At 39.2% G+C, this 27,496-nt stretch overlaps 1 protein-coding gene and 1 pseudogene across 1 annotated transcript in view; both read left to right on the forward strand.

The window, feature by feature from the left end:
* HCK (HCK proto-oncogene, Src family tyrosine kinase) overlaps nucleotides 1–20,755 on the forward strand; it is a 39,520-nt gene extending 18,765 nt beyond the window's left edge. The window contains exons 7-13 of the mRNA XM_044661550.1: nucleotides 2,322–2,471; nucleotides 2,896–3,048; nucleotides 3,385–3,567; nucleotides 4,314–4,390; nucleotides 11,827–11,980; nucleotides 15,143–15,274; nucleotides 19,811–20,755. Coding sequence (XP_044517485.1) covers nucleotides 2,322–2,471; nucleotides 2,896–3,048; nucleotides 3,385–3,567; nucleotides 4,314–4,390; nucleotides 11,827–11,980; nucleotides 15,143–15,274; nucleotides 19,811–20,013 — 1,052 coding nt within the window. The 3' untranslated portion in view covers nucleotides 20,014–20,755. The remainder of the gene's footprint in view (nucleotides 1–2,321; nucleotides 2,472–2,895; nucleotides 3,049–3,384; nucleotides 3,568–4,313; nucleotides 4,391–11,826; nucleotides 11,981–15,142; nucleotides 15,275–19,810) is intronic.
* Nucleotides 20,756–24,509: 3,754 nt separating this feature from the next.
* On the forward strand, nucleotides 24,510–25,491 carry LOC123235428 (annotated as a pseudogene).
* Nucleotides 25,492–27,496: the final 2,005 nt, after the last annotated feature.

Consider the following 27,496-nt stretch of genomic DNA (forward strand, 5'->3'; position numbering starts at 1 on the left):
CTATTAAATCTCTTGTTTGGACTGGTAGTCCTCTATTATTCCTTTCATTTCTAAATCTATGCCCATCTGAACTAACTCTGAACTAACTAAATGTAGCTCAGAGTTTCTTCATTGTACTTGATCAGGGGTACTAACTATGAAAGATAAAAAAAAAAAATGTAAGCTGTTGTGGGGCAGCTAGGTACCATAGTAGATAAAGAGCAAGGCCTGGAGTAGAGAGGTCCTAGGTTCAAGTCTGACCTCAGACTCTTCCTAGCTGTATGACCCTGGGAAAGTCATTTAACCTCAATTGTCTAGCCCTTGCTGCTCTTCCATCTTAGAAATGATACTAAGATAAAAAGTAAGTGTTTTAAAAAAATAATAATTTAAAATAATAAAAAACAGAGCTTGCATGGGTAAGGATATGAATTTGTTTAGATAATTTGGTATGTCCATGCTTATATGTACATGTATATACATATATGTGCCTTTTTTCAAATTTTGTGTTCAAATGAAAAGAACTTTGGTGTTAGACCCAGAAAAATTGGGATCCAAGACCAAGGAATGCCAATCAACTATATGATCCCTGGAAAGTCTCATTTCTGGGATTAAGTTTTCTAATCTGCAAAATGAGAACAAGAATATTCGCTTTCTACCTCACAGGACTATTGTCAGAAAAGCACTTCATGAACATTAAAATGCTATAGAAACAGGAATTGCTGTTATTGTTTGTATAGAGATGTATTTCTGTGTGCATACATGCAGGTGTGTATGCCTACAGGATTATGGATGGACAAATGGTTGGATGGCAATGGTTCTACAGTAGAGGGCAAGAGAAGAACGACCTTCTAGCAGGCAGAATGTAAAAGATTTGGAAACAAGATTCAGCTTGACTATATGGTCTATACATAACCCTTTTTTATAACAAAGAAACTGAATGAAGCAAAATCCATTGACACAGCAACCTTGCCTGATACCACATGCAACATTCCACACTCAAAGCTCAAATTATTTATCATCCAGTTGACTGGTATATACCGTTAGGGTGAAAGGGGGAAAGAATTTCCATTGTTACTCTTTGCATCAAGATTACCTCCTGTGGGATTTCAGAAAAACCTGGAAAGACTCACATGAACTGATACAGGGTGAAGTGAACAGAACCAGAATGTTATACACAACAAAAACAATAATGTAGGATGAACAACTATGAATGACTTAGCTATTCTTAACAATATAATGATCTAAGACAATACCAAAGGACTTATGATGAAAAATGCTATTCACCTCCAGAGAAAGAACTGCAGGAATGTGAATGCAGAACAAAGCAGACAAATCTTCACTTTATTTTCTTCAGGATTAAAATATATATATATATATATACATATATGTGTGTGTGTGTGTGTGTATCTTCTTCCACAGTATGATGAATATGGAAATGTTTTGTATGATAGCACATGTATCACCAACATAAAATTGCTTATAGTCTCAGGGAGGGGAGAGGGAAGAGAGGGAGGGAGAGAATTTGGAATTCACAATGTTAGAAAATGAATGCCAAAAGTTGTTTTTATGTGTAAGTGGAGAAAAAAGCATTACTGAAGAAAAAAAAAAAGATTACCTCTTTGTCTCTCTGACTGAGGCTGAAAAGGAACACAAATAAATGGCTTCATTTCAATGGAAGTTATCTAGAGGCTGTTGGAGGCTATGTAGTCAGGGATAAGGATGAGGTCTGAAGCCATCCTGGAGCAGAAAGTGGTAGAATATTACTGGAAGGTAGATGGTCATGGCATGTGTTTCAGATGAAAGCAGAGTCTGAGTGTTAGAGAATTTGGAAATTGGAAACCATGATGCCAGAGCTCTTTATTTGATTAGCCTTTGTAAGCATGGTCATCTGGACTTTCAGGGAGTATGTGCTAGTAGAGGGGTTTGAAAGTTTGTCGTTTCTATTCATCACACAACATATGTCATTACAGAACAATCAGTGATTTGAGGTATGAGATTCTCACTTCTACAATGTATCATGGTGCATTCACCTCTATGACACTGCTCCCAAAGAAGCCTGCCTGGATGGGGCAGTTGTGGGAAAGAGGGATACTGGGAAGCCTAATGCCAACAACTTCATTTATGACCACACTCAGGAATTACTAAATTAGGATTGAGAGTTCCTTTCCTCATCCAACATGCCCACTGGTCAGGGCAGTTCCCCAGAGCTAGGTCCCCTAGGAAAGACTGTGGAAGGGATGTGAATGGTGCCAGGAGCCCCTGCCCAGGACAGGGAGGAGAGTTCTGGGGGATAAATAAGGATAGTGGGTTTCTTAGATCTCTTTTCTTTCTTGCCCACTCAGGCAGTTATTCTTTATCAATACGGGACTATGATCCCCAGCACCAGGATGCAGTAAAACATTATAAGATCCGGACCCTGGACAATGGTGGTTTCTATATCTCCCCACGGAGTACTTTCAGCACTCTGCAGGATCTGGTGGCCCACTACAAGAGTGAGTATTCCCCCAAGCCCAGAGCCAAAAGCAGTGCCCTAACCTAGGAATTCCAGGCGTCTGAAGGGGCTGTGGGTAGAAAGAAAAAAACATTGAATTTGGACACAGATTTGGTTCCACTTGGTTCAGAATCCTTGCTTTTCTACTTATTAACTATTCAACCCTGGGCAAGCCATTTCCCTTCTCTGGGCCTCCAGAGAAGGTGGGGAAATGATCTTTCAGGTCCATTCTAAATCTGAATATGTGTTAAGTTTGAGGGGTGGGATGGGTACAGCAGCAACAACTGGCTTAGAAATAATCCAAGTTAAAAGTGAAGTTGCCTAGTTGGTCCCACCCCACCCTAAAAAGAATTGGGTACCTTTGGTGATACTCCCTTTCCAGCTGGTGGATGTCTGCTAGAACTGATACCAGGGCTCTGTTACAGAAGGAAGTGATGGCTTATGCCAGAAGCTTACAGTGGCCTGTGTGGTCCCCAAGCCCCAAAAACCCTGGGAGAAGGATGCCTGGGAGATCCCAAGGGAATCTCTGAAATTTGAGAAGAAACTGGGAGCTGGACAGTTTGGAGAAGTCTGGATGGGTGAGTCTTGGGCTAGGCTAGATGGGAGATTTTGGACCTGGGAATGGGAGAGGAAAGGGCAGATTTGAATAATGTCCTTAAGGAAGCAATTTCTCTGATAAGAAAACAAATACTTTAGCTAGTCCAAAAGTCGATTTGCCTTTTGAGGTTGGGTCCTAACATGTTATGTTAATATCTTCTCTTCTGAGAAATGAAATTTAGAAATTGGTGAACCCCGCCTTGGGGTGAGATCAATTGGAAGGCTTCTTAGAATAGGAAGAGGAAGCATGGGTGGAAGTTCCCAATAGGATCCTCACTCTGACACCTCTCCTTAGCCCAATCTCTGTTCCCCTTCAGCTACCTACAACAAGCACACCAAGGTGGCTGTGAAGACCATGAAGCCAGGGAGCATGTCTGTTGAAGCCTTCTTGGCCGAAGCCAACCTGATGAAGACCCTGCAGCACGACAAGCTTGTGAAACTGCATGCAGTGGTCACCAAGGAAGAGCCCATCTACATCATCACTGAATTCATGGCAAAAGGTGTGGTGGACTGGGGATGGGCTGGAGGTGGGCTAGGAATCAAGGCCCAGATCAAATGCCTCTTCCAGGAAGCTTTCGTTACTGTTGCCCCAGTCAATTCCACTCTCTGTGTCCATCCTACTCTCAAAAGCATGGAAATGGTCATTTCTTCCTTTCCTCAAACATAGCACTTGGGTACCTCTTTTATGAAACTCCGTAACCCTGGACACTTTCTTTGAATGCCTGCAACTCCAACTGAAATAGTTCATGTTTCCATGATCAAAGAACTTAGGAACAGAAAGAAATCCTATGTAGGACAGATCATTTGCAACTGGATTAGGGGAGAGATTCATTGAACACAGCATAGAAAAGAGAGAAAGGTCTCCAATTCACCACTCAAGGAAGATTTGGGGGGGGGGGGGAACATCCTTGTCCTTGGTGAGAAGAAGGGAGGGCAGGAAGCAGAGATGATCACCTTGATTCACTATGCTGGAGGAAAGGCTCTCTAACCTTCCCTGTGCTGGGAACTGTGCGAATTCCAAAGAGAGGAAGCTCATAGTCTAGTTAGGAAGACATGACTGAGACCCAGTGGGGTATAATGTGTAGAATATTGCCTTGGAATTGGGAGATCTGGGTTCAAGGCCCTCCTCTACCATAGCCTGAAAAGAGCTACACAGCAGGACCTGGGAGCCAGGGTTGATTAGTAGATCCGGCTGGCCCCTGAACCACAGCTCAGCTCCCTCTCCCACCCCTCTCCTCCCAACCAGGAAGCTTGCTGGACTTTCTGAAAACTGATGAAGGCCGAAGACAGCCTCTGCCAAAACTCATCGATTTCTCAGCTCAGGTGAGAGTGACCTCCTTGGGAAAGTCTTTTTCCCCCAATACCAGTGGTGTCATGGGGAGGACTCACCTTTCTATCTCAGCTATCCCTTTGTTATTTTCCTTTGGGGGTCTTCATAGGATAGAAATTCAGTGGGAGAAGCCCTAGATTTGGGTTAGGACCCTTTGTTTACTATTCCCTCCTGCCTCTATTAGAGTGCCCTTCCTGCTACGTGGAGATAGTCTCTTAAGGCCAATTCTGGCCTTGGTGATACGGGACTTGACACAGGATAAAACACTTCATTTGTCTGGGCCTCAGTATTCTCATCTTTAAAATGAGTAGACTGAACCAGGTGATTTCTGAAGTTTCTCCCAGCTCTAACATCATATGGCCTTTGTTTTAAGGTACTTTCTAGCGCCTAATTCCATACCAACAATCTTGACCCAATTCTTTCACTTTGTCGCCCCTTCTCAAAAACTTGCAATAGCTCCCATTGTCTGTAGTATAATAGTAATAATCATAAATAGTCCACATTTAGGTAATGCTTTAAGCCTTGCCAAGTGCTTTATATACATGATCTCATTTGATCCTTATACAGTCCAGCTGGGGTTTCAAGACAACCTACCCCTCTTTATATCCCAGAATCTCTCCAGCTTTATTTCCCACTGGTCCCCTAAGTAAAGCCTCCTCTCCAGGAAGACTGGACTTCCCACTGCTCTGTTCCACCCTCAGTATTGCCTTTTGCTTTCCTACCTCTGTGTCTAGGCTCACACATGTTTCTTCTGCCTAAAGCATCTTCCTCTTGTTCTCTACTTGTATGGATTCTTAATTTAAACATTTATTAAGTGCCTACTGTGTGCCGGACCATGGAGAAGCTATAAAGAGAAGTAAGACCCAGGCCCTAGCTTCATTAACCTTACAGTAGTAGGCGAGAGATGTCATGAAGAAATATAAAAGCAGTTATCAAACCTTCCTCATGTGTCAAGGACTGTGCTAAGCTCTGGGGAGGACAAAGAGTGAGACAATTACACTGTGCCTGGGTGAGGCGATACAGCAAAGAAAGTTCAGCTGTGGGGTGAAGAGCAAGGCCCAGGGCTCCTTAGTGGGTATAAATGGGTCAGATAATAATGCCAGGGCATCGTAGGGTATACACTCAAGCCAGATAGTAAAGAATGGAGACCAAGGGTTTGGGTAGGAAGGGGTGGGACAAGAGATGACAAGGGGGAAGGGTACCCCTAACGGAGACAGATACACGAATGACTGATCCAAATAGAGTATAATCAATCAATCAATAAACAAGCATTGATTAAGCACCTTTAATTTGCCAGACACTATGCTAAGTGCCAGAGACATAAATACAAAGAATTCATCAATCCTCAACATTAGGGAACTCACACTCTCTGAGGTGCAGTAGGGAAAGGATTGGACTCAAGAGCACTCATTCATTCACATACATGAATTGGGCACCTACTATGTGCGAGGACCTGTGACCAATGCTACAGAGAATAGGAAAATGGGTAACATGCCATCCCCACCTTCAAGAACTTACATTTTGGTAAAGAGCTAAGATATGGATACAAATACAAAGTAGGTTGCAATATGAGCCCTGAGTGAGGTCCCAAAAAGGCACAATGAGCATTTAAAGGAGGAAGAGACATTTCTATTTGAGGGCATCAAGGAAGGCCTTCAAAGAAGAGGTAGTATGGATGGGAAGATTCCAGAGACTCCACTATGAGCACATGAAAAGGCTGGATCATTGAGAACACCTAAGAACAATACAGGGAGGGAAGATGGGCTTTGACTATGCAAACTCAAGGTTGGAAAACTATGTACAAGCAGAAGACCTACCTCCCAGGGGCTCTCAGGAGAGGAATATGGAAATTTCCAGTGCAGTGCCTCAGGAAGACAATAAACTGGTTTGTTCCTGCCTTAGAAATATAGAATATCAGTTGAGGAAAGGTCCTTACAATATAGAATATTGGGATAGAAAACATAATAGTAACAATCACTGGAAAAAGCCTATAGACCTCCTGTCCGGTCTTGGCTCTATCACTAATTCATTGTGTTAGGATGAGGAGGGAATTAAAGGATGTATAAGCCAGCTGGCTCACTTGGTGTAGGAAGAAAACAAGACCCTAAAGAAGAAGAAGAGATTTGCCCAAGCTCACATACCAAGTCAGGTTCAGGGCCAGAACGCATATCTCCTGCTCTTTAATTGAGTGTCCTTCCTACTGCATAGAAAAAACTGACTAAAGACCATCCCAACCCTGGTTAATATTCATTAATGATGCAGATAGTGATACCTTACCACAGAGTAACCTGAGGACCTCAGACCCTAACACCTGAATCCTTAGCACATTAATCTATATTTATTAAATTTCATTGAGCCAATAGGGGCCAGCAATACATGGTACCCTGTAAAAGGTAGCATGGGATAAAGGAGCATAGACTTAGGATTGGAAGGGGCCTTTGAGACAATATAACCCAATCCCCTTCATTTAACAGAGGAACCACTTAAAGTGCCCAGAGAGATATTATTAAACGACTTTTCCCAAGTACACAGGTAGTAAATAATATAGGCAAAAGTCCAATCCCAAACCTTTGACTACAAAGTCAGCACTCAACGTAAAGCAAACTTTTTTTTCTGCCATATACCCCTTTGGCAAACTAGTGAAACCTATGAATCCTTTCTCAGAATAATGTTTTAAATAATTGAAAGAAATGCTCCATTTCAGTTGGTGATTACTGAAAACAAAGATTGAATTTTTTTTCCATCCAAGTTTATGAGCCCCCTGTAATCTATACATGTACTCTTTAAAAGCCTATGGAGGTGGGGCAGCTGGGTGACTCAATGGATTGAGAACCAGACCTTGAGACAGATGGCTCAGTGGATTGAGAGCCAGGTCCAGAGACAGGAGGTCCTGGGTTCAAATCTGGCCTCAGATACTTCCAAGCTGTGTGATCCTGGACAGGTCACTTAACCCCCATTGCCTAGCCCTTACCACTCTTCTGTCTTGGAACCAATACACAGTATTGATTCTAAGATGGAAGGTAAGGGTCTAAAAAAAAGAAGGAGGAGGAAGAGGAGGACAAGGATGAGGAGAAGAAGAAGAAGCTGCCGCCTATGGAGACCAAAGATTCTGAGTTCAATTTTAGCCTCAAACAGTTCCTGATTTTGTGACCCTGGGCAAGTCATTTAACCTCAGTCAACTAGCCCTTGGAACCGCTTCTAAGAGGGGAAGAGTATTAAAAAAATAAAAATAAAAGAGGAGCCTATATATCCCAGGATAAGAATATGATGTTAAAGAAAGACCATTCGTTTTTGGAAATCAGAAATCTGGGTTTAAAACTTGACTCTACCATTTACTGACTTGGTATTTTTAGTTCTCTGGGACTCAAGCTTCCTCCTCTATAAAATGAAGGAATTGAAACAGATGGCCTCTAAGGCCCCTTCTAGGTCTAAGACCCTAAAAGATTCTCAGAAAATCCAAAGCCAGCGATCAGATTCTGAATCTACTGCTTAGTTTTGGGACAATTGTGTTCATTTGCTGCCATCTGCTGGTATAGCCTACCTAAGGCACCACCATATTGATTATAGAACCTTGAGTCCCTATTCTAGATCCTCTCTACACTAAGCAAATAGAGCAAAACTTCAGGCTACAAGAATTTCTTGGGAGCGGAGTTCGAATTAATCGAGATCCCCAATTAGATAAAGCCAAAAACTTTATTTTAATAATAATTGACCTGGTGGACCTCACAGTTGACCTCAGAACTAAAAAAGCAGGTTTAAGCCCCATCTAATATACTAGCTTTGTGCCTTTGGAAAAATCATTTAACACTCTATGACTTTAAGTTGCAAAAAAACTACCATCCCTGCATTGGTAAGTGGAGTTTTCTTGCCCAGGAGTTTCACAGTCCCAATGCTAGTAAGAACAATAACCAACATTTACAGTGTTTACAAAGTTACTAAAGGCTTTATAGGTATTATTCCCTTAGATTCACAACAACTCTGTGAGACAGGTAGGTTTTTTGTTGTTGTTTTTAAGAGGCCAGAAGGAATTAAGGATTCCCTGAATTTTTTTAAAGATTCCATGTAGATACAATTTTTAACATTTATTTTCTGACATTTCGTAATGCATATTCTTCCCCTTCCCTTCCATCCTTATCTCCTCCCCAAGAAGGGAGGTAATATGATATAGATTATGTAAAGTGAAGAATGATATAGTTCAATCTGCATTTGGACTCAGTCTGCCCCTTCTGTGGCAGTGGATATCCTTTTTCATGAGTCCCTTAGGGATGTCCTGGATCTTTGCCTTGTTGATAATAGTTAAGTCATTCACAGTTGATTATCATATGTTATTGTTGTGTACAATGTTCTCCTGGTTCTGCACACTTCATTTGGCATCACTTCATATAAGTCTTCCCAGGTTTTTTTGTAATAATTTTGTTTGTCTTTTATTATAGCATTATTACATTATTATATAATATATAATATTATTAATATAGCAATATTATATTACTATATATAGTATTCTATTACAATCATATACCACAACTTGTTCAGCCATTCCCCAATTGATAGGCATCCCTTCAGTTTCTAGTTCTTTGCCATCATAAAAAGAGCTACTATAAATATTTTAGAACATATAGTTTCTTTGCCTTTTTCCTTGATCACCTTAGGAAATAAACCTAATAATGGTATTACTGGGTCAAAAGATATACATAGTTGTATTACTCTCTCAAGTATAATAACAAAATGGCTGTATCAGTTCACAATTCCATCAAAATGTATTAGTGTCCTTATTTTTCCTCATCTCCAACATTTGTCATCTTGCCCTTTTATATTTTATAAACCTGACAGATGAGAGATGATTTCTCAAAGTTGTTTCAATTTGCATTTCTCTAATCAATAATGACAGAATTTTTCATATAGTTATATATCACTTTGATTTCTTCAAATAAAAACTGTCTGTTCATATCTTTTGATCATTTATCAATTGGGAAATGGTTCATATTCTTAGATATTTTTCAAAAATTTCTACCTACCTTAGGTATGAGACCTCTATCTGAGAAACTATCTTTAAAAACTTTTCCCAACTTATTCCTTTCCTTCTAATCTTAGCTTGGCTTTATTTGTACAAAAACTTTCCAATCTAATGTGTTAAAAATTATCCCTTTTACATTTCATAATGTTTTCTATCTTTTGTTTATTCATAGTCTTCTATCCGGACAAGAAATCTGATAGTTAATATGTTCCATGTTCTTCTAACTTGCTTATAATATTTCCTTTTAACCTAGATCATTTATCCACTTTGATCTTATCTTGGTAAATGGTGTAAGATATTGGTCTACATTTAGTTTCTGCCAAACTGCTTTCCATTTTTCCCAACGATTTTTATCAAATAGTGAATTCTTATTCCAAAAACTTGGATCCTTACCTTTGGCAAACACAAGGTTACAATAATCTTTTACAATTGTTTGTAGTATGTCTATTCCACTGATATTTTCTATTTCTTAGCAACCAGATAATTTTAATAATTACTGCTTTATAATATAGTTTGAAATCTGGTACTATTAGACTTCTTTAACTTTTTTTATTGTTTCCTTTTGCTTTTTCCAAATGGATTTTGTTATTATTTTTTCTAGTTTGATAAAATAATTATTTGGTAATTTAACTAGGATAGAATTGAATAAGTAGGTTATTTTAGGTAGGATTGCCATTTTAATTATATTGGCTCTGCCTACCCATGAACAATTAATATACCTCTATTTAAATCTGACTTTATTTGTATAAAAAGCATTTTTATAATTATGTTCGCATTGGTTTCTCAATGTGTTTTGGAAGATATACTCCTAGATATTTTATTCTATCTATGGTTATTTTTAATTGAATTTTATTTTCATGAAAACTACTTTCTTCCCTCCTATCTCCCTCATCCACCCCACCCCATTGAGAAATCAAGAAAAAGAAAACCCCAGTGGCAAACATGTAGTCAAACAAAACAAATTCCTGCATAGCTCATACATGCAAAAAAAAAGTATCTCAATTGGTGCTCTGAGTTTAGCACTCCTCTACTAGGAGGTAGATAGACTGTTTTGTTGAAACTCCTCTGAAATTGTCATCAGTCATTGTGTTGATGAGAGTTTCTAAGTCTTTACATCATTGTAGTTATTGTATAAACTGTTATTCTGCTTCTGTTCACTTTACTTGGCATAAATTCTTACAAGCCTCCCCAGGTTTGTCTGAAACTATCACCCAGTTCATTTCTGTCAGCACAATAGTACTCCATTACATTCATAAGCTAGAACTTGTTCAGCCATTCCCTAACTGAGAGGCACTCTTGAATTTCCAATTCTTTGCTTCCCCAAAAGAACTGCTATAAATATTTCTGTACATATAATTCCTCTCCCTCCTTCTTTGATCTCTTTGGGGATATAGACCAAGTAATGGTATTGTTGGGTCAAAGAGTATACATAGCTTAATAGCTTTTTGGATATAGTTCCAAATTGCTTTCCCGATTGGCTGGAACAGTTCACAGCTTCATCAATAGTACATTAATGTCCCCTTCTTCCCACAGCCCCTCCAGCTTTTGTCATTTTTTTTTTATCAACTATGCCACTGAAGATTCTGAGGTAGAATTTCAGAGTTGTATTAATTTGCATTTCTCAAAACATTAGCGATTCAGAGCATTTTTTTTCCATATTGATAATGGAATTCTTCTGAAAATTATCTTTATATGCAATTTCAATCAGTTCCCTATATATCTTAGAAATGAGACCTTTCTCAGAGAAATTTGCTGCAAAGATTTTTTTTTATTTATCTGTTTTTCTTCTCGTTTTGGCTGCATTGGTTTGTTTTACATAATCAGAATTGTCCATTTTACCTTATGTGACCCCTCTGTCTCTCTCGTTTTGGTCATGAATTCTTCCCTTATTCATACATCTTCCAGGTTATTTCTTACTTGCTCCTCTAATTTATTTATAAAATCACCAGTAAAGTTCTAACTACAACAGTTAGAGATAAGAGGTAAGTAGAAGAGATAGAAAGAGAGAGAGCAAAATCAGCAGCAATAGGACTAAAGGTTTGAAGTTATAAGGAGAAAGATTTCAGTTTAGTGGAGAAAAGGACTTCAACCAGAGTTGGCCCAAAATCAACTGGGTCACCTCACAAGGTAATGAGCTCTTGGCTAAATGATCATTTGTACAAGGTGTAATAGAGGAAAAATTCCTGTTCAAACGTGAGATGAATTAGATGCTATTTGAGGTAATTCTCAATACTCACAATCTAAAAGAAGTCCAATAGTTGATCTAAGTCCAGATGGTCTTAGTGGACTGAGGCTCAACATAATCTGGGAGGGGAGGAAGACAATGGGAAATCCTTATTTGGTTGGCTATCTCTTCCTCTGCTGGTTGGAATTTGGCTTAAGTTTGAGGATGGTTGTCTATTTCTGGCATTATAGATCGCCGAGGGAATGGCCTTCATTGAGCTGAGGAACTATATCCACCGAGATCTAAGAGCAGCCAACATCCTTGTCTCCTCAGCCCTGGTGTGTAAGATTGCTGATTTTGGCCTGGCACGGCTCATCGAAGACAACCTATACAATGCTCGAGAGGGTAGGCACTGTCACACTTCTTTTTTTATTCCCTGAATCACCATCAGGCTATAACTTCCTTTATGCCCAGCCTGACATCTCCTTTTTCTTAGGCCTCAACTTTGTGGACCAGCTAGGGTCAAAAAAAGTGGGCTTTAGGAGACCTCAGTCCTTACCTTACCTGAACACTAACTGACTGTGATTTGGGGCAAGCCAATTAATGTATCTGAGCCTTAGTTTCCTTATTTGTCAGAGGAGAAAGCTGGAGACAGTGTGGTGCATTCAAAAGAACTTTGGACTTGGAGTCAGAGAGGGTCTGGATTTGAATACTTTTTAATCTACTATTTACCATTGGGCAAACATTCTCTCTCTGCAAAATGAAGGGAGGGGACAGCCTTATTAGATATATGAACTTAAAACTCTCTTCTTTGAAAATGATTTCTTTCCTACAGCCCTCAGTTCAAAAATTTGATTGTACTAATGGGAGCTTCTATTTGGCTGCCTAGGCCATTAGTGATTGTTGGGGGAGATTTCAGGCTGAATCCTGGTGTAAGGAGCAGGGTGAGAGATGAAAGAACAGAAGTCCAACTGCTTTGCACATAGAAGCTTCAGCAGGCAGGAGAGCTGGGTCAGCCCCTGAGAAGCAGACAGGAAAACATCCAGGCTAACTTTTTAAAGTTTTAGGGTTGGTTTTAGCTTAGATAGGGACTGGTATCATAGCATGTTTACTCTGTGAAATAAGAAAAAAAAAGACTGAAATTCAGAGATCAAGTTAGGGACATTCCAGAACAAGAACATGATGAAAAGAGAGAAAAATGAAGAAGAGAAGAAAAGGAGAGGGGAGAAATAAAGAGAAAAAGGAGGAAGAAATGGAGAGGAGAGAGAAAGGAAGGGACTAGGGAGGGAAGAGAGGAAAGAAAGGGAAAGGAGGAGAGGGAAGAAAATGAGAGAAATGAAGGGAGGGGGAGAAGAAAGGAAAGAGAAAAGAAGAGAGAAGAAAGGAAGAGGAAAGAAGAGCAAAGTGAAAAATTGAAGAGAGAAAAAAGGAGAGAGAAGAAGAAAAGAACAAAATAAATAATTGAACAACCATCAAAAACTTAAGCTCAGAAGCTTGAAAACGTCAGAGAAGAAAGCGAAGCCATGAAAAATGAAAGATACAGAAAATTTCTAGTTGTCCTTATGGTTTGCAAGAACCCCATTCAATGTTTCAAGTACAAAGCAGACAGTCAGTGAACTGTTCATAAAATGAATGACAAAAAGACAGCATAAAAGGAAGTGGCTTCTTTGCAGAAGTCCAAAGTAACAGGCCTGGATAAGATTTGTAATTATTGACTTGAGCTTTTCCCAGTAGCTTATAAGTCATTAGCAAATCACTTCACTACCTTCCTTTCAAATATAAGCCTTATCACTTATGATACCTTTCCTTACGATATCTAAGTATCACCTATTTAATATCTTTTTTTAAACCCATATCTTCTCTCTTAGAATCATTACTGTGTATTGGTTCCAAGGCAGGAGTGATAAGAGCTAGGCAATTGGGGTAAGTGACTTGTCCAAGATTAAACAGCTAGGAAGTGTCTGAGGCCATATTTGAACCCAGGACCTCCTGTCTCTAGGCCTGGCTCTCAATCCAATGAGCCACCTAACTTTCCCCACATGCCTATTATCAAAAAATGAGGATAACAAGTGGCAGCTAGATGGCTCGGTAGATTGAGAGCCAAGTCTAAAGATGAAAGGTTCTGGGTTCAAATTTGACCTCAGCTACTTCTCAGCTATGTGACTCTGGGCAAATCACTTAACCACCATAGCTTAGTCTTAATGCTCTTCTGCCTTAGAACCAATACACAGTATTGATTCTAAGACAGAAGGTAAGGGTTTTTGAAAATAAGGACACCAATATGTTGTTCAGTTGTTCAGTCATTTCTGATCCTTTGTGACCTCATGGGCCATAGCTATACATGGGGTTTTCCTGGCAAAGATACTGGTGTGGTTTACCATTTTTCTTCTCCAGTGGATCCTTTTGTAAGTCAATTAGAGGTTAAGTAATTTGCCCAGAATAAGAGAGAGAGAAAAAGAGAGAGACAGACAGATAGATGGATATGTACCAGGACCCATGCTAAGCACTTTACAAATATTACCTCATTTGATCCTCACAATAATCCCACAGTGGATATTATTATTATCCACATTTTAAAGTTGAAGCAACAGAGGTAAATAGAGCTTAGTGGTTTGCTTAGGGTCACATAGTCGGTAAGTATCTGAGATTGGTTTTGAACCTACATCTCCCTCACTCCAGGCCTAGCATTCTATTCACTAAACCACCTAGTCATCTCTTAGTAGTTCTAGCAGCTTTCCTAGGGCCTGTGAACCTGTTTTTAAAATATTTTGGTAAATGTATGTCATTAATACAAGTGGTTTCCCTTATAATCCTATGGATTGTATTTTATACATTTAAAAACATTCTTCTAAGAAAAGACCCATAGGTTTTACCGGACTGCTAGAAGAATCCATGACACTAAAAAAAATTAAGAACTTCTTCTCTAGAACTGTAAATTGCAGAGCAGAAGCCAATTTGCATTAGCAGAGAGTTATCTCATTGAGAATTCCCTCTACCAAGGAAACCGCAGTTCTAGTCCAAAAATAATAACTCACCTTTGTATGATGCTTTCAAGTTTTCAAGACACTTCTTCAGAACTTTGAAATATTGATATATGTAAATGTAAGCTCTCATTATTACAAGGTCTTATTTTACAAAGTATATATATATATATGATATGTATGTAAAATTTTATATGCATTATCTTATTTGATTCCAATAATTCCTCCTAAAACTAATTATTACTAAATAGAAGAATTGAGATCAAACAGTGAAGAGAGTACCCACAGCAAGGAAATCAAAGATAATTGATAGAGTCAAGAAAACTACCACATGGAGTTTGAGTTAGTTCCCTTACCACACTCCAAGACTCCAACTTGTAAGTGCCTGTTTTCCCTTGGGTGTGTATGAGGCTACAGGGGACCATTGGATCTTCAGGATGGTACAACTGCTGGGCCAGGGACTCAATGCTGGCCTTTTAGGAATTTATGGCCTTTCACACCATAACTCCCACCCTTACTCCTGTCCCTGAGGTTCATTCTAGCTGCTTCCCTTTACCTCTTTTGATTCAGTTCTATTCTCCACCAGGAGCCAAGTTTCCCATCAAGTGGACAGCTCCAGAAGCCATCAACTTTGGCTCCTTTACCATCAAGTCAGATGTGTGGTCCTTTGGCATCCTCCTGATGGAGATTGTCACTTATGGCCGGATCCCCTACCCAGGTAAGGAAGATGTTCAGAAACAAAGGAACTGTACTATGGAATGAAGGAACGGTAAGGAGAGGGTAAAGATTATGCAACTAGAATAATGAGAACCTTAAAAGCTAGTTGGAGGAGGTTGGACTCAATGTTATGAGATTAAAGAACCATTAAAAATCATTGAGCAGAAAGTAATAGGTGTATGCATTGCTTTAGAAAGATCATTTTTTCCAGAGGTACAATAATATTGTATTATCCTAAATGTAGGATGTAACCCTAACATAAAACCCCTTTGAAAATACATAAGTATCATATAAATTCACTCCAAAAATAGCACCTGTTCTAGGCTGTCTTTAAATTTTAAGTAAACTAAATTTGGAGAACAAATGTAGCCTATGTACAAAACTGATTAAAGTTTTATAATGCTTTACAGTTGCAAAGTGCTTTGCTCCTGATCTTGTTTATGCTTTTAATAGCCTTGTGAGGTTGGTAATACAGAGGGATGCTTTTAATGATAATATTGAAAAGTTAAAATTAGGGAAGTGGAATTTGCCAAGTGTGTTCCTAACAGTGATCAGAGAAGAACAGGCCTTAACTGGTCATCATGGCATGTTTTATTTTTTTATTTAAGTATTTTTCCATGGTTACAAGATTCATGTTCTTTCCCTCCCCCTCCCAGAGCTGACAAACAATTCCACTGGGTTATACATGTATTATCACTCAACACCTATTTCCATATTATTCATTTTTGTAATACTCTTTTAAAAACCAAAACCCTGCATCCTATACCCATATAAAAAAGGGATAAACCAAATGTTTTCCTTCTGTGTTTCTACTCCCACAGTTCTTTCACTCAGTGTGGATAGCATTCTTTCTCTTAAGTCCCTCAGGATTGTCCTGGATCATTTCACTGCTAGTAGCAAAGTCGATTACATATGATCATCCCACAGTGTTTCAGTCTCTGTGTACAATGTTCTCCTGGTTCTGCTCATTTTGCTCTGCATCAGTTCATGGAGGTCTTTCCAGTTCATATGGAAATCAAGCAGTTTGTCATTCCTTATAGAACAATAGTATTCTATTCTATTCTATTCTATCACCATCATATACCACAATTGTTCAGCCATTCCCCAACTGAGGGACACCCCCTCATTTTCCAATTTTTTGCCTCCACAAAAAGCACAACTATGAATATTTTTTTAAACCCATACTTTCTATCTTAGAATCAATATTGTGTATTGGCTTCAAGGCAGAAGAGTGGTAAGGGCTAGACAATGGCAGTTAAGTGACTTACCCAGGGTCACATAGCTAGGAAGGGTCTGAGGCCAGATTTGAACCTAGGATATCCTGCCTCTAGGCATGGCTCTCAATCTACTGAGCTACCCAGCTGCCCCTTATGAATATTTTTGTACAAACATTTTTCTTTATTATCTCTTTGGGGTACAAACCTAGTAGTGGTATTGCTAGATCAAAGGATATGCATTCTTTTAAAGCTCTTTGGGCATAATTCTAAATTTCCTTCCAGAATGGTTGGATCGATTCACATCTCCACCAGCAGTGTACTAATGTCCCAATTTTGCCATATCCCCTCCAACATTTGTTATTTTCCTTTACTTTAATATTGGCCAATCTCATTAAAGGATTTTTATAAGGAAAATGCTTAATATTATATAGTTGTGAATCATTATTATAGAAAAACTATTATAGAAAAAATAGAAAAATCATCATCTAGTTTATCTTCATCTTATTTATTTTAATTTTGAGCATTTCCAAATGCATTGTGGAACAGTAGAGAATTGTACATAAAACTATCAACTTCTAAAATGTAAAGGTTGCTTTCCTTTTAAAGAATATAATAAACTTAGCACATAACTTTCAACGCTATCCTGTTTGTAATTACTTTTGTCCTGTTCTCTGTTCAGTTTTGTGGACCAAAAAAAAACCCTTATTCCTATTCCTTCTCCCTCTAAATTAGAAAAAAAAAAAAAAAAAAAGGAAAAATGGAACCCTTTTAACAAATATGTAAAGTCAAGCAAAAGAAAATTCCACATGGTCCATGTCCAAAAATATGTAGCTCATTCATCACTGATACTCTAGGATTAAGGTTGTTTATTATATGAATTAGAATTTATTGGGGCAGCTAGATAACTCAGTGAATAGAATGCCAGCCCTGGATATGGGAGGTCCTGGCTTCAAATCTGGGGTTAGACACTTCCTAGTGTGTAACCCTGGGCAAGTTACTTAACTTCAATTGCCTAGCCTTTACCACTCTTCTACCTTGGAAGAGATATTTAGGAATGATTCTAAGACAGAAGTTAAGGTGTTTTGTTTTTTCAAAAGTCTTGTCTTTCAAAGTTGTTTGAGACATTAGAAGGTTGTTGTCATTGTATAAGCATAATTCTTCTTACTTTATTCTTCATCTGTTTACACATTTTCTCAGGTTTCTCAGAAACCATCCCATTCATTGTTTCTTTTGGCATAATAATATCCCATTAAACTAATTTGTCATAATTTGTTCAGATCTTCCCCAGTGATGGCACTCCCCACCCCCAGAATTCTTTGTCAATACAAAAAGAGCTGCTATAAATATTTTTGTGTATATGTGTTCTTTCCCTCTTTCTTTGATCTCTTTGGGGTATAGGCTTGGTAATGCTACTACTAAGTCAAAGGGCAGGCACAATTTAGCAACTTTTGGTCACAGTTCCTTTTTGTACAAAAGTTCTTTAATTTTATGTAATCAAAGTTGTCTATTTAACCTTCTGTGATTCTTCTGTGATTTAATCTTCTTTGATCCAAAACTTTTTATCACTCTATAGTTAACATGAGATAATTCTTCTTTGCTTCTCTAATTTCTTAATGATGTGACCTCTTATGTAACATATATCCATTTGGAGCTTATCTTGATATATGGTGTGAGGATTTGGTATATACCTAATTTCTGCCAAACTGCTTTATCATTTTCCAAGCCTTTTTTTTTTTTTTTTTTTTTTTTTTTTTTTTTTTTTTTTGCCAAAAACCAATGCTCTCTCCATCTTAGTCCTCTGCCAGGATTCTGAAAGATCTAAGTTCAAATTCAGATTTAGCTACCTACTAGCTTTGTGACTCTGGGCAAATCATCTAACCTCTATTTACCTGTTTCCTCAACTGGAAAAATGAGTAACACCTACCTACCAGGGTTGTTGCAAGGATAAAATACGATAATATTGTAAAGCACTTAACACAGTACCTGGCACATACTAAGTGCTTAATAAATACGTATTTTCTTCCTTACTTCCACATTCTAATTCGTTGTCCTAGAGCAGGGGTCGGCAACATATGGCTCTCGAGCCATATCTGGCTCTTTTGAGGCCCAGATGTGGCTCTTTCAGCAGGAGCCATAAAGTCAGTTTTTTTTTCAGGCGCTGTTACAGGAGCGCGCACTGTGAGCACTGTACGGCTCTCACGAAATTACATTTTAAAAAATGTGGCGTTTATGGCTCTCACAGCCAAAAAGGTTGCCGACCCCTGCCCTAGAGTATCACACTCCTTCTCTCAGTCTTATTTTCCCCCACTTTGTAAAACATGGATAATGAATCACATAGAAGGTGCTACAAAGATCAAATAAGATGATGTATATAAAGTATTCACTAATAATATAGGGGTATATAAAAACTACATACTATTATAACTAGTATTTTTATTACTGAACTGCTCTTTTGGCTTATTAGATTCTTGTGAATTTAATTACTGTCAGTTTCCAGAAGGTGCTCTCAAAAAAAAAAAAATGACTAGTTCTGCTGAAACACAGAGAACACAGAGAAGTATAATATAGCCCTGTGAAAGCCATTTAGAACAGTCAGGCCAATTTTAGCAAGTGACCATTACCAAGAAAAGGACTGTATATATATATATACCTATACTTACATATACCTATGCATACATCATACACCAATTGCTATAGTGAAGGATATAGAGAGATTGCTAGAATAAAAGAACCTCAGAATAGGAGATTATCTTGTCCAACTCCATGTCCAATGCCTGAATCCCTTTTAAAGTAAATTCAAATAAATGGTCTTCCAGCCTCTGTTTAAACACCATCAGTGACTGGCAACTCAACATCTATCAAGGTAGCTTATTATATTTTTAAGACCATCTTAATTTTTAGGAAATTCTTCCACATATTGAAATGAAATATTTTATCACATATATAGTAGAGTCCTAATTATGTTCTCTTAAACTGTGCAGTCAAATTTAATCCCTCTTTTACATAATAGCCCTTGAGATATTTGAAAACAGTAAGGATAACCTCCTAAATCTTTTATTCTTTAGAGTAAACACTTCTAGGTTAGATAAGAGAACAGAGAGAGGCCATAGCTCTTGAAGGTCTTTTTAAGTTTACTGGTATATTAGCCTGAAAAAAGTTGGGGGTAAACATTGGGCTATTTATAGGCCATAGGTACCCCTTCTAAACTCCAGTTTCCTATCCCTCCAATTCATGACAAGTTGAAAGCGAAATTAAGTGAGAGTGTATAGATGGCTCACACTTTCCCCTCTCCTATCTCACTCTTCCCCCTTGCTTTTCAGGAATGTCTAACCCTGAAGTGATCCGTTCCCTGGATCATGGATACCGGATGCCTCGAACAGACAACTGCCCAGAAGAGCTATACAGCATCATGACCCGCTGCTGGATGAATAAACCTGAGGATCGGCCTACGTTTGAGTATCTCCAGAGTGTGCTAGAGGACTTTTACACTGCCACTGAGAGCCAGTACCAAAAACAACCATGAGGAGGAGCATCCCAAGCACTGTGACCAATTCTTGGGTCATACTATCATGTAGATTTCAGGCACACCACCAACTGACTGTATTCAACTTCCTAAATCCCAACCTCACTCAAGATCCATCTCTCAGACTGGGAGTCCTGTGTTCTAGTTCTGATTTAAAGCGAAGAGGATGAATTAGATGTTCTCTGAGGTCCCTTCCAGCTCTAATATTCTATGTTCTAAGGTTACTTCTAGTTATAAGATCCTATGTTCTATGTTTTAAGGCCCCTGTCAGTTATAACATTCTACAATCTAAAAGCCCTTTGGGCTCTGGTATTCTTTAACTCTGATTCCTAGAAAGACTGTTGGTCAATATTGCTTTTGGCAATTGCCTGGGATCATTTTTTACTCATCGCTTCCAGAGAGCTGACTCAAATGGACAAATAAAAGCACTATGAATGCCACGGAATTTATGGATAGACACACTTTCCTCTTCTTCCAATTCCCAAAGTCTTCTTAGCTCCTAAGAAGAACAACTCACTAAGCAAGAAATTAGGGTGGAGACCTCCCAGAGACCAGACTTGCTGAAAGAAAGGGGACTGCATTTTTTCTGTAACCCACCTTATAAAGAGAGCTAGAAGTGGGGACCATGTTAGAGGAAGCAGTGAGAGTTTGTCCATGCTATTGTCTCAAAAGAGCTGTGAGGGGGCAGCTGGGTAGCTCAGTGGAGTGAGAGTCAGGCCTAGACAGGAGGTCCTAGGTTCAAACCCGGCCTCAGCCACTTCCCAGCTGTGTGACCCTGGGCAAGTCACTTGACCCCCATTGCCCACCCTTACCACTCTTCCACCTATGAGACAATACACCGAAGTTAAGGGTTAAAAAAAAAAAAAAAAAAAGAGCTGTGAGCCTTAGCTTCTCATTAAAAACTGTTCAAGAGATGAGGCATTTGGTGTCCTACCAAATCAGATTGAGGCACAAGAGAGATTATTTTGGCTTTCCTGTTAGAACTAGAGCATGAATGTTCCTTCCTTATTTCCCGTCTCAAACTGGTCAAGTATGGTTGTCAGAAAAGCATCTGTGATGAAGGGGGTGCTAGGATTGATGGGAAGTGATTTTGGAGCAGCTTGGCACAGGACAGCCCCACTGAAGGACAATAACTTAAGAGGGCAAAAGATGGAAATGTGGGTTGGCTTTTCCCAGATATTTCTCCAGGCCCCTTGGCAGCTACTACTTCCAGAGGCAAAGATGGAAAGCTAAAGCTTCACATCCAAACTGTCTCCCTCCCAAGAGGATTAAGTAAGAAGCAAGAAAATAACAGGGGAAAATGTAGTTAGCTTGAACTTTTCCTTCCTGTTTATTGAAAAAAATACAAAAATAGCCTCCAGGAGGGATCCAAGACCAGCTAAAGTATTCAGGCCATATTGTAAGTCTGGCCACATATTCAGTCATGGCTTTCTTTCCTCAAGGCCCCACTGGAGTCTTGCCCTGGCTTGATTCTGTACCTCAGAGTTGAGTCTGTGGGCATTAATAGGAGATTAAAAAAACAACTGTAGTTAGTTCTATTCAGTTCTATTTGAGGTGGACTTCTTGTCCTCTTCTTCATCGAGATGGCCCCTGGGGCACCTAAGGACATTGAAATGGTATGTGGGTCATTGAATGTGATAAAGACTGGGTCTAGTCTCACAGAGGCACCTATACTCAATACCCTCATCATTCTGAACCTTATCTATCACACATATTCCTGCCCTAATCATGAGAGATACATGACAAAAGAAAGCAAATAGCCCTATATAGCCAATACCTACTTATGGGAAAAACCACCCAGAACACACTTCCTGTTGGTGATGGATCAATATAACCATTATGTACAAAGAACAGTAGCACAATATTTGAATGTCTTGCTACAAACAAAATCTTATTAATTTTTTTAATATTCTGATTCATTGATTATTCAACAAACAGCCTACTATGTGCAGGACATTTTGCTTTGGAGATTTGTTTATCTAGCCTACAGTTTATTAAGTGCACAGAGCACCATACCACACATTTTGTATGCAGAACATAATGCTGCAAAGTGGGGGAAATGCTAAAGTTGGCTAAGGCATACTCCCAGTGCTCAAAAAATTCACAATCTAGTAGGTGTATAAGATACAAACTCAGATACTTTTGATTTATAATGTTACATGATAAATGCTACCGAGTTTTCAAAAAAAGTGCTGTTAAACCATGAGGATAAGAAAAGGCTTCCTAGAGATGGTAGCACTTGAACCAGGTTTTAAAAGATTAGTAAGAATTCAAAAGACCAAGAATGATACAGATATGCAGAATAGACCAAGCATGGAGATGGCAGAGACCTTGCCCTCAACAAGTCTATAAATCTAATATAGCTACAATAACAGAAAGGATGAAATAATTATAATAGAGAGATATAAGCAAAGTGGTATGGAGTTGGGAGTTTGTGACATTATTTAAAATGAAAGGTTTTGGGGGGCAGCTGGGTAGCTCAGTGGAGTGAGAGTCAGGCCTAGAGACAGGAGGTCCTAGGTTCAAACCCGGCCTCAGCCACTTCCCAGCTGTGTGACCCCAGGCAAGTCACTTGACCCCCATTGCCCACCCTTACCACTCTTCCACCTATGAGACAATTCACCGAAGTACAAGGGTTTAAAAAAAAAATGAAAGGTTTTGATTTATCTTTGTCTCACATTGTGGTTGTTTTTTTCTTAATAGATTTGTCTTCCTCTTCTCTATCAAGCCCCTTCTGCCTATCATGCAACCTTTTCCATGGCACGGATCCCACAATAGGTCCTATTCCTTGTCATCTATTTTAACTTTCAATAAAGAGGTATAAGATTTGCTTTCTGTGGTCTGCTCTCCCCTTTTATGATTTATTACTAGACTCCTTTCTGCCTGATGGCATTCTATGTCAATTAAACCCTCCCTTTCTCTCTTCTCCAAAATCTCTGTAGGATCAATAGCCCCATGAGGCTGGAGATGCCCCAGTTAGAGTTAATTCTCTTTTTTTCAGGGCTGAGGACCTTGAGGTTCTTATGCTTTGGACGAATCAGGAGATGGGCAGATGAGAACAATATGCAGCTGGGAAGAGATTAGAACTTGGTCCATCATTGAGAAGGTCAATGTCATCCAATGAATCCCTGTCCATTACCAGTCATCCTGACTTTTGTCCTGCCACTGTCCTTTGATGACTTTGGATGAGAGAATGAGCCTGAGGATTTTATACAACTCTGCCTCACTTAAATCCAATTCATGCTCAAGTCAAGCCATTGCCCCATGCTTTCATTGGTCCTCTTAAAAAATCAAGAATGAACAACAAATGAGATAATATTTGCAAAACACTTAGCACAGTGCATAGCACACAAAAGGCTCTATACGCCTTCTCTCCTTCCCTTCCCACCTTAGATACATCTTTTATAGTCTCTTACCTGGATTATTTTAATAGCCTTCTATTTAGCCTACCTGTATCAAGCCTCTCCCCATTCCAATTCATCCCAACATAGTTCCCAAATTAATTTCCCTAATGAACAAGTATGACCATGTTGTCCTCAACTCTCTAGTAGCTCCCTATTACCTGTAGGATCAAATGTCTCTGTTGGGCATTTAAAGACCTTCAAAACCTGACTATATCAGGCTTGACTTAGGCCAGGTGCATACTGTTGAAGCAGATAATACATATTTTTTAAAAACCTTCACCAAAAACAGACAAGCAGTCAGGAAGGAGGTACATTGACAGGTACAGCACTCAAATTTCCTATTTACTAGGACACTTCCAGGTCAATGATATTCATGCCGAGGAATAAGACCAAAGATCTATATTGCATATCCAGGTCAATAATATTCATGCCGAGGAATAAGACCAAAGATCTATATCGCATATCCAGGTCAATAATATTCATGCCGAGGAATATGACCAAAGATCTATATCTCCTCAAAGCTGATTTCTATGTGATTTACCAAAAAGTGGACTTTAATGAATTGAACCTATTTTTTGTATTAGGACTAAACGCTCTGTATACTCTTTCAATCATTAATAACATGCAACCTAGTCAACACTTTAAAGTACAAGGTCTAGGTTGAATGAGTAATACTTAGGGCAGTGATGGGCAAACTACGGCCAGAGGGCCAGATGTGGACACCTGAAATGTTCTATCTGGCTGCGACATTATTCCTAATCTGATGAATACAATGAGTAGGATACAGTACAATGAAATTTCAAAAGAGTTGCTTTAGAAACAAACTGACAGATGAGCGTTTCCTTTCCTTTGGCCCCCTCTTTAAAAAGTGTGCCCATCACTGGCTTAGACCATTCCACCCTTTAACAATGGGGGAGAAGTATGACCACATTTTATGACAAATAGTAAGTGGTTCCAAGCTCAGTTCTAGATGCTAACCAATAAAATAGAAGATACATTCTAAGCAAAGGGGAAAAAAGCAATCACATCTCTCAGCTGTTCTCCCAAGCTTGCTGCCAGGATCCTCTGCCGCGGCCATATCCCTTAGACAAGATGGTGAAGGCCGAAGTCAATGGATTTGGCCATATTGGACGCCTGGTAACCAGGGCAGCTGCAGTGGAGTAGAAGTTGTGGCCATCAATGACCTCTTCATTGACCTCAACTACATGGTTTATATGTTCCAATATGATTCCACCCATGGCAAGTTCAAAGGTACTGTAAAGGCAGAGAATGGAAAGCTGGTGATCAATGAAAAAGCCATTACCATCTTCCAGGAGTGGGTTCACACCAATGTTAAATGAGGAGATGCTGGAGCCAAGTACATTGTGGTTGGCATCTTTACCACCATGGAAAAGGCCAGGGTTCACTTGAAGGATGGAGCCAAGAGGATCATTATCTCTGCCCCTTCTGCTGATGCCCCAATGTTTGTGATGGGGGTGAAGTATGAGAAATACGATAATTCCCTCAAGATCATCAGTAATGCCTCCTGCACTACCAACTGCTTGGCCCTCTTGGCCAAGGTCATTCATGACAACTTCGGCATTGTGGAAGGACTCATGACCATAGCCCATGCCATTACCACTACCCAGAAGATAGTAGATGGCTCCTCTGGCAAGCTGTGGTGTGATGGGTGTGGTACTGCCCAAAATATCATCCCTGGTGATGCCAAGGCTGTGGGCAAGGTCATACCTGAGCTGAACGGGAAGCTCATAGGCATAGCCTTCCGTGTTCCTACTCCCCAATGTGTCCATGGTGGATCTGCCTTGCCACCTGGAGAAAGCTGCCAAATATGATGATATTAAGAAGGTGGTGAAGAAAGCTGCAGAGGGATCCTTGAAGGGTATCTTGGGTTACACAGAGGACCAGGTTGTATCCTGTGACTTTAAAAGTGACATCCACTCTTCTACCTTCAATGCTGGTGCTGACATTGCCCTCAACGACCATTTTATCAAGCTCATTTCTTGGTATGACAATGAGTACAGTTACAGCCACTGTGTAATAAGCCATCATGATGTACATGGCCTCCAAGGAGTAAAGTGGAAAGCCATGGATCTTCATCCCCAGCATAAAAAAGAGTAGTTCCACCACTGGGGAGCCCACATCCATAATAACCTATGTCCCTATGCTGGGTATCCCATGTCCTCTTCACATCCTTGCCCCAAAGCACCCCTGTAGGGGGGGGGGAGCAGAGTCCTATCTTGTGTACCATCAATAAAGTCATCACATTCAGTGCAAAAAAAAAAAAAGCAATCATAGCCAAATTCATAAATCCTAATCCACCTCCCAAAATCCACCTCTGAAAAGTCAACACAGTTGTGGTGTTGAGATCATAAATCAGGCAGATAGTCATGATACAACTAGAGGCCAGATGCAGAAGGAACTAGAAGAGAAACTAGGAATAGAAAGCTGGCCATGAGAACCTTTAGAACTCTAAGGAAACATCTGCTCTAAAACATCTTCAAAATTAATATCTGATAGCAGATATTTGCTTGCTGATGCTTGGACTAAAATGCTATCTCCATTCCCCATGTTCTGCTGCCCATTTTGTACCCTTCCCCTAACCCACCTAGGTTATAGCCTCTATTTCATTAACCCCCAGGTTATTGAAATCACATCCTCTGGCCCAAAGTATAATGACACCATATTCCTCTAAGGGTCCTACATCCCACCCACCCTTCCCTTTATCTTTGTACTAAAAAAAGGATTAGATAACACCTTTCCCTATCTCCCACTCATCCTAGTCCCTAAAAGAATGTGCAGTCACTCATACTTCTCTCTATTGTCAAGATCCACTGTCTCTCCTCATGATGCCAAGACCTTGACTTTTAGGGAGATGACTTACCCAAAACTTTCCAAGAGAAAATAGTGAGAATGGGAAGAACATTCTGCATTTTTCCTAAGGATAAGTTGCCATTGCTTTCAGTATCTTTCTCACAGCTCCCAAAAGAGCCAGCACTAAAGAGACAGTGGTTTGAAAAGCTACCTCTTAGAGAGCTAACAATGACCAAGAGAGGATACTGCCTCTGCTAAGAAAAATTAAACCTGTCCTTTAAAAGTCTATTCCAGGAAGCCAGGTAGACCAAAAACAGAGAAAGAAAACTATAGACCAATCTCCCTAATGAACATAGATGCAAAAATCTTAAATAGAATATTAGCAAAGAGACTCCAGCAAGTAATTAAGAAGATCATCCACCATGATCAGGTGGGATTTATACCAGGAATGCAAGGATGGTTCAACATTAGGAAAACCATCCAAATAATTGACCATATCAACAGTCTAACAAACAAAAATCACATGATTATCTCAATAGATGCTGAAAAAGCCTTTGACAAAATACAGCATCCATTCCTATTGAAAACATTGAAAAGTACAGGAATAGAAGGACCCTTCCTAAAAATAATAAACAGTATATACCTAAAACCACAATAAGCATTATATGCAATGGGGAAAAATTAGAAGCCTTCCCAATAAGATCAGGAGTGAAACAAGGATGCCCATTATCACCTCTATTATTCAACACAGTTCTAGAAACACTAGCAATAGCAATTAGAGAAGAAAAAGAAATCGAAGGTATCAAAATAGGCAATGAGGAGACTAAGCTATCACTCTTTGCAGATGATATGATGGTATACTTAAAAAATCCTAGAGAATCAACTAAGAAGCTTTACTTTAGCAAAGTTGCAGGATACAAAATAAATGCACATAAATCATCAGCATTTCTATATATTTCCAACATATCACAGCAGCAAGAGGTAGAAAGAGAAACACCATTTAAAATCACCCTAGACAATATAAAATACTTGGGAATCTATCTACCAAAACAAACACAGCAATTATACGAAAACCACTACAAAACACTTTCCAAACAAATAAAACTGGATCTCAACAATTGGAAAGCCATTAATTGTTCATGGGTAGGATGAGCTAACATAATAAAAATGAACATTCTACCCAAATTAATTTACCTATTTAGCACCATACCTATAAAATTACCAAAAAACTTCTTTACTGAATTAGGAAAAACTATAACAAATTTCAT

Source organism: Gracilinanus agilis, chromosome 2 (genome assembly GCF_016433145.1).
Source record: "Gracilinanus agilis isolate LMUSP501 chromosome 2, AgileGrace, whole genome shotgun sequence".
NCBI classification, from domain to species: domain Eukaryota; kingdom Metazoa; phylum Chordata; class Mammalia; order Didelphimorphia; family Didelphidae; genus Gracilinanus; species Gracilinanus agilis.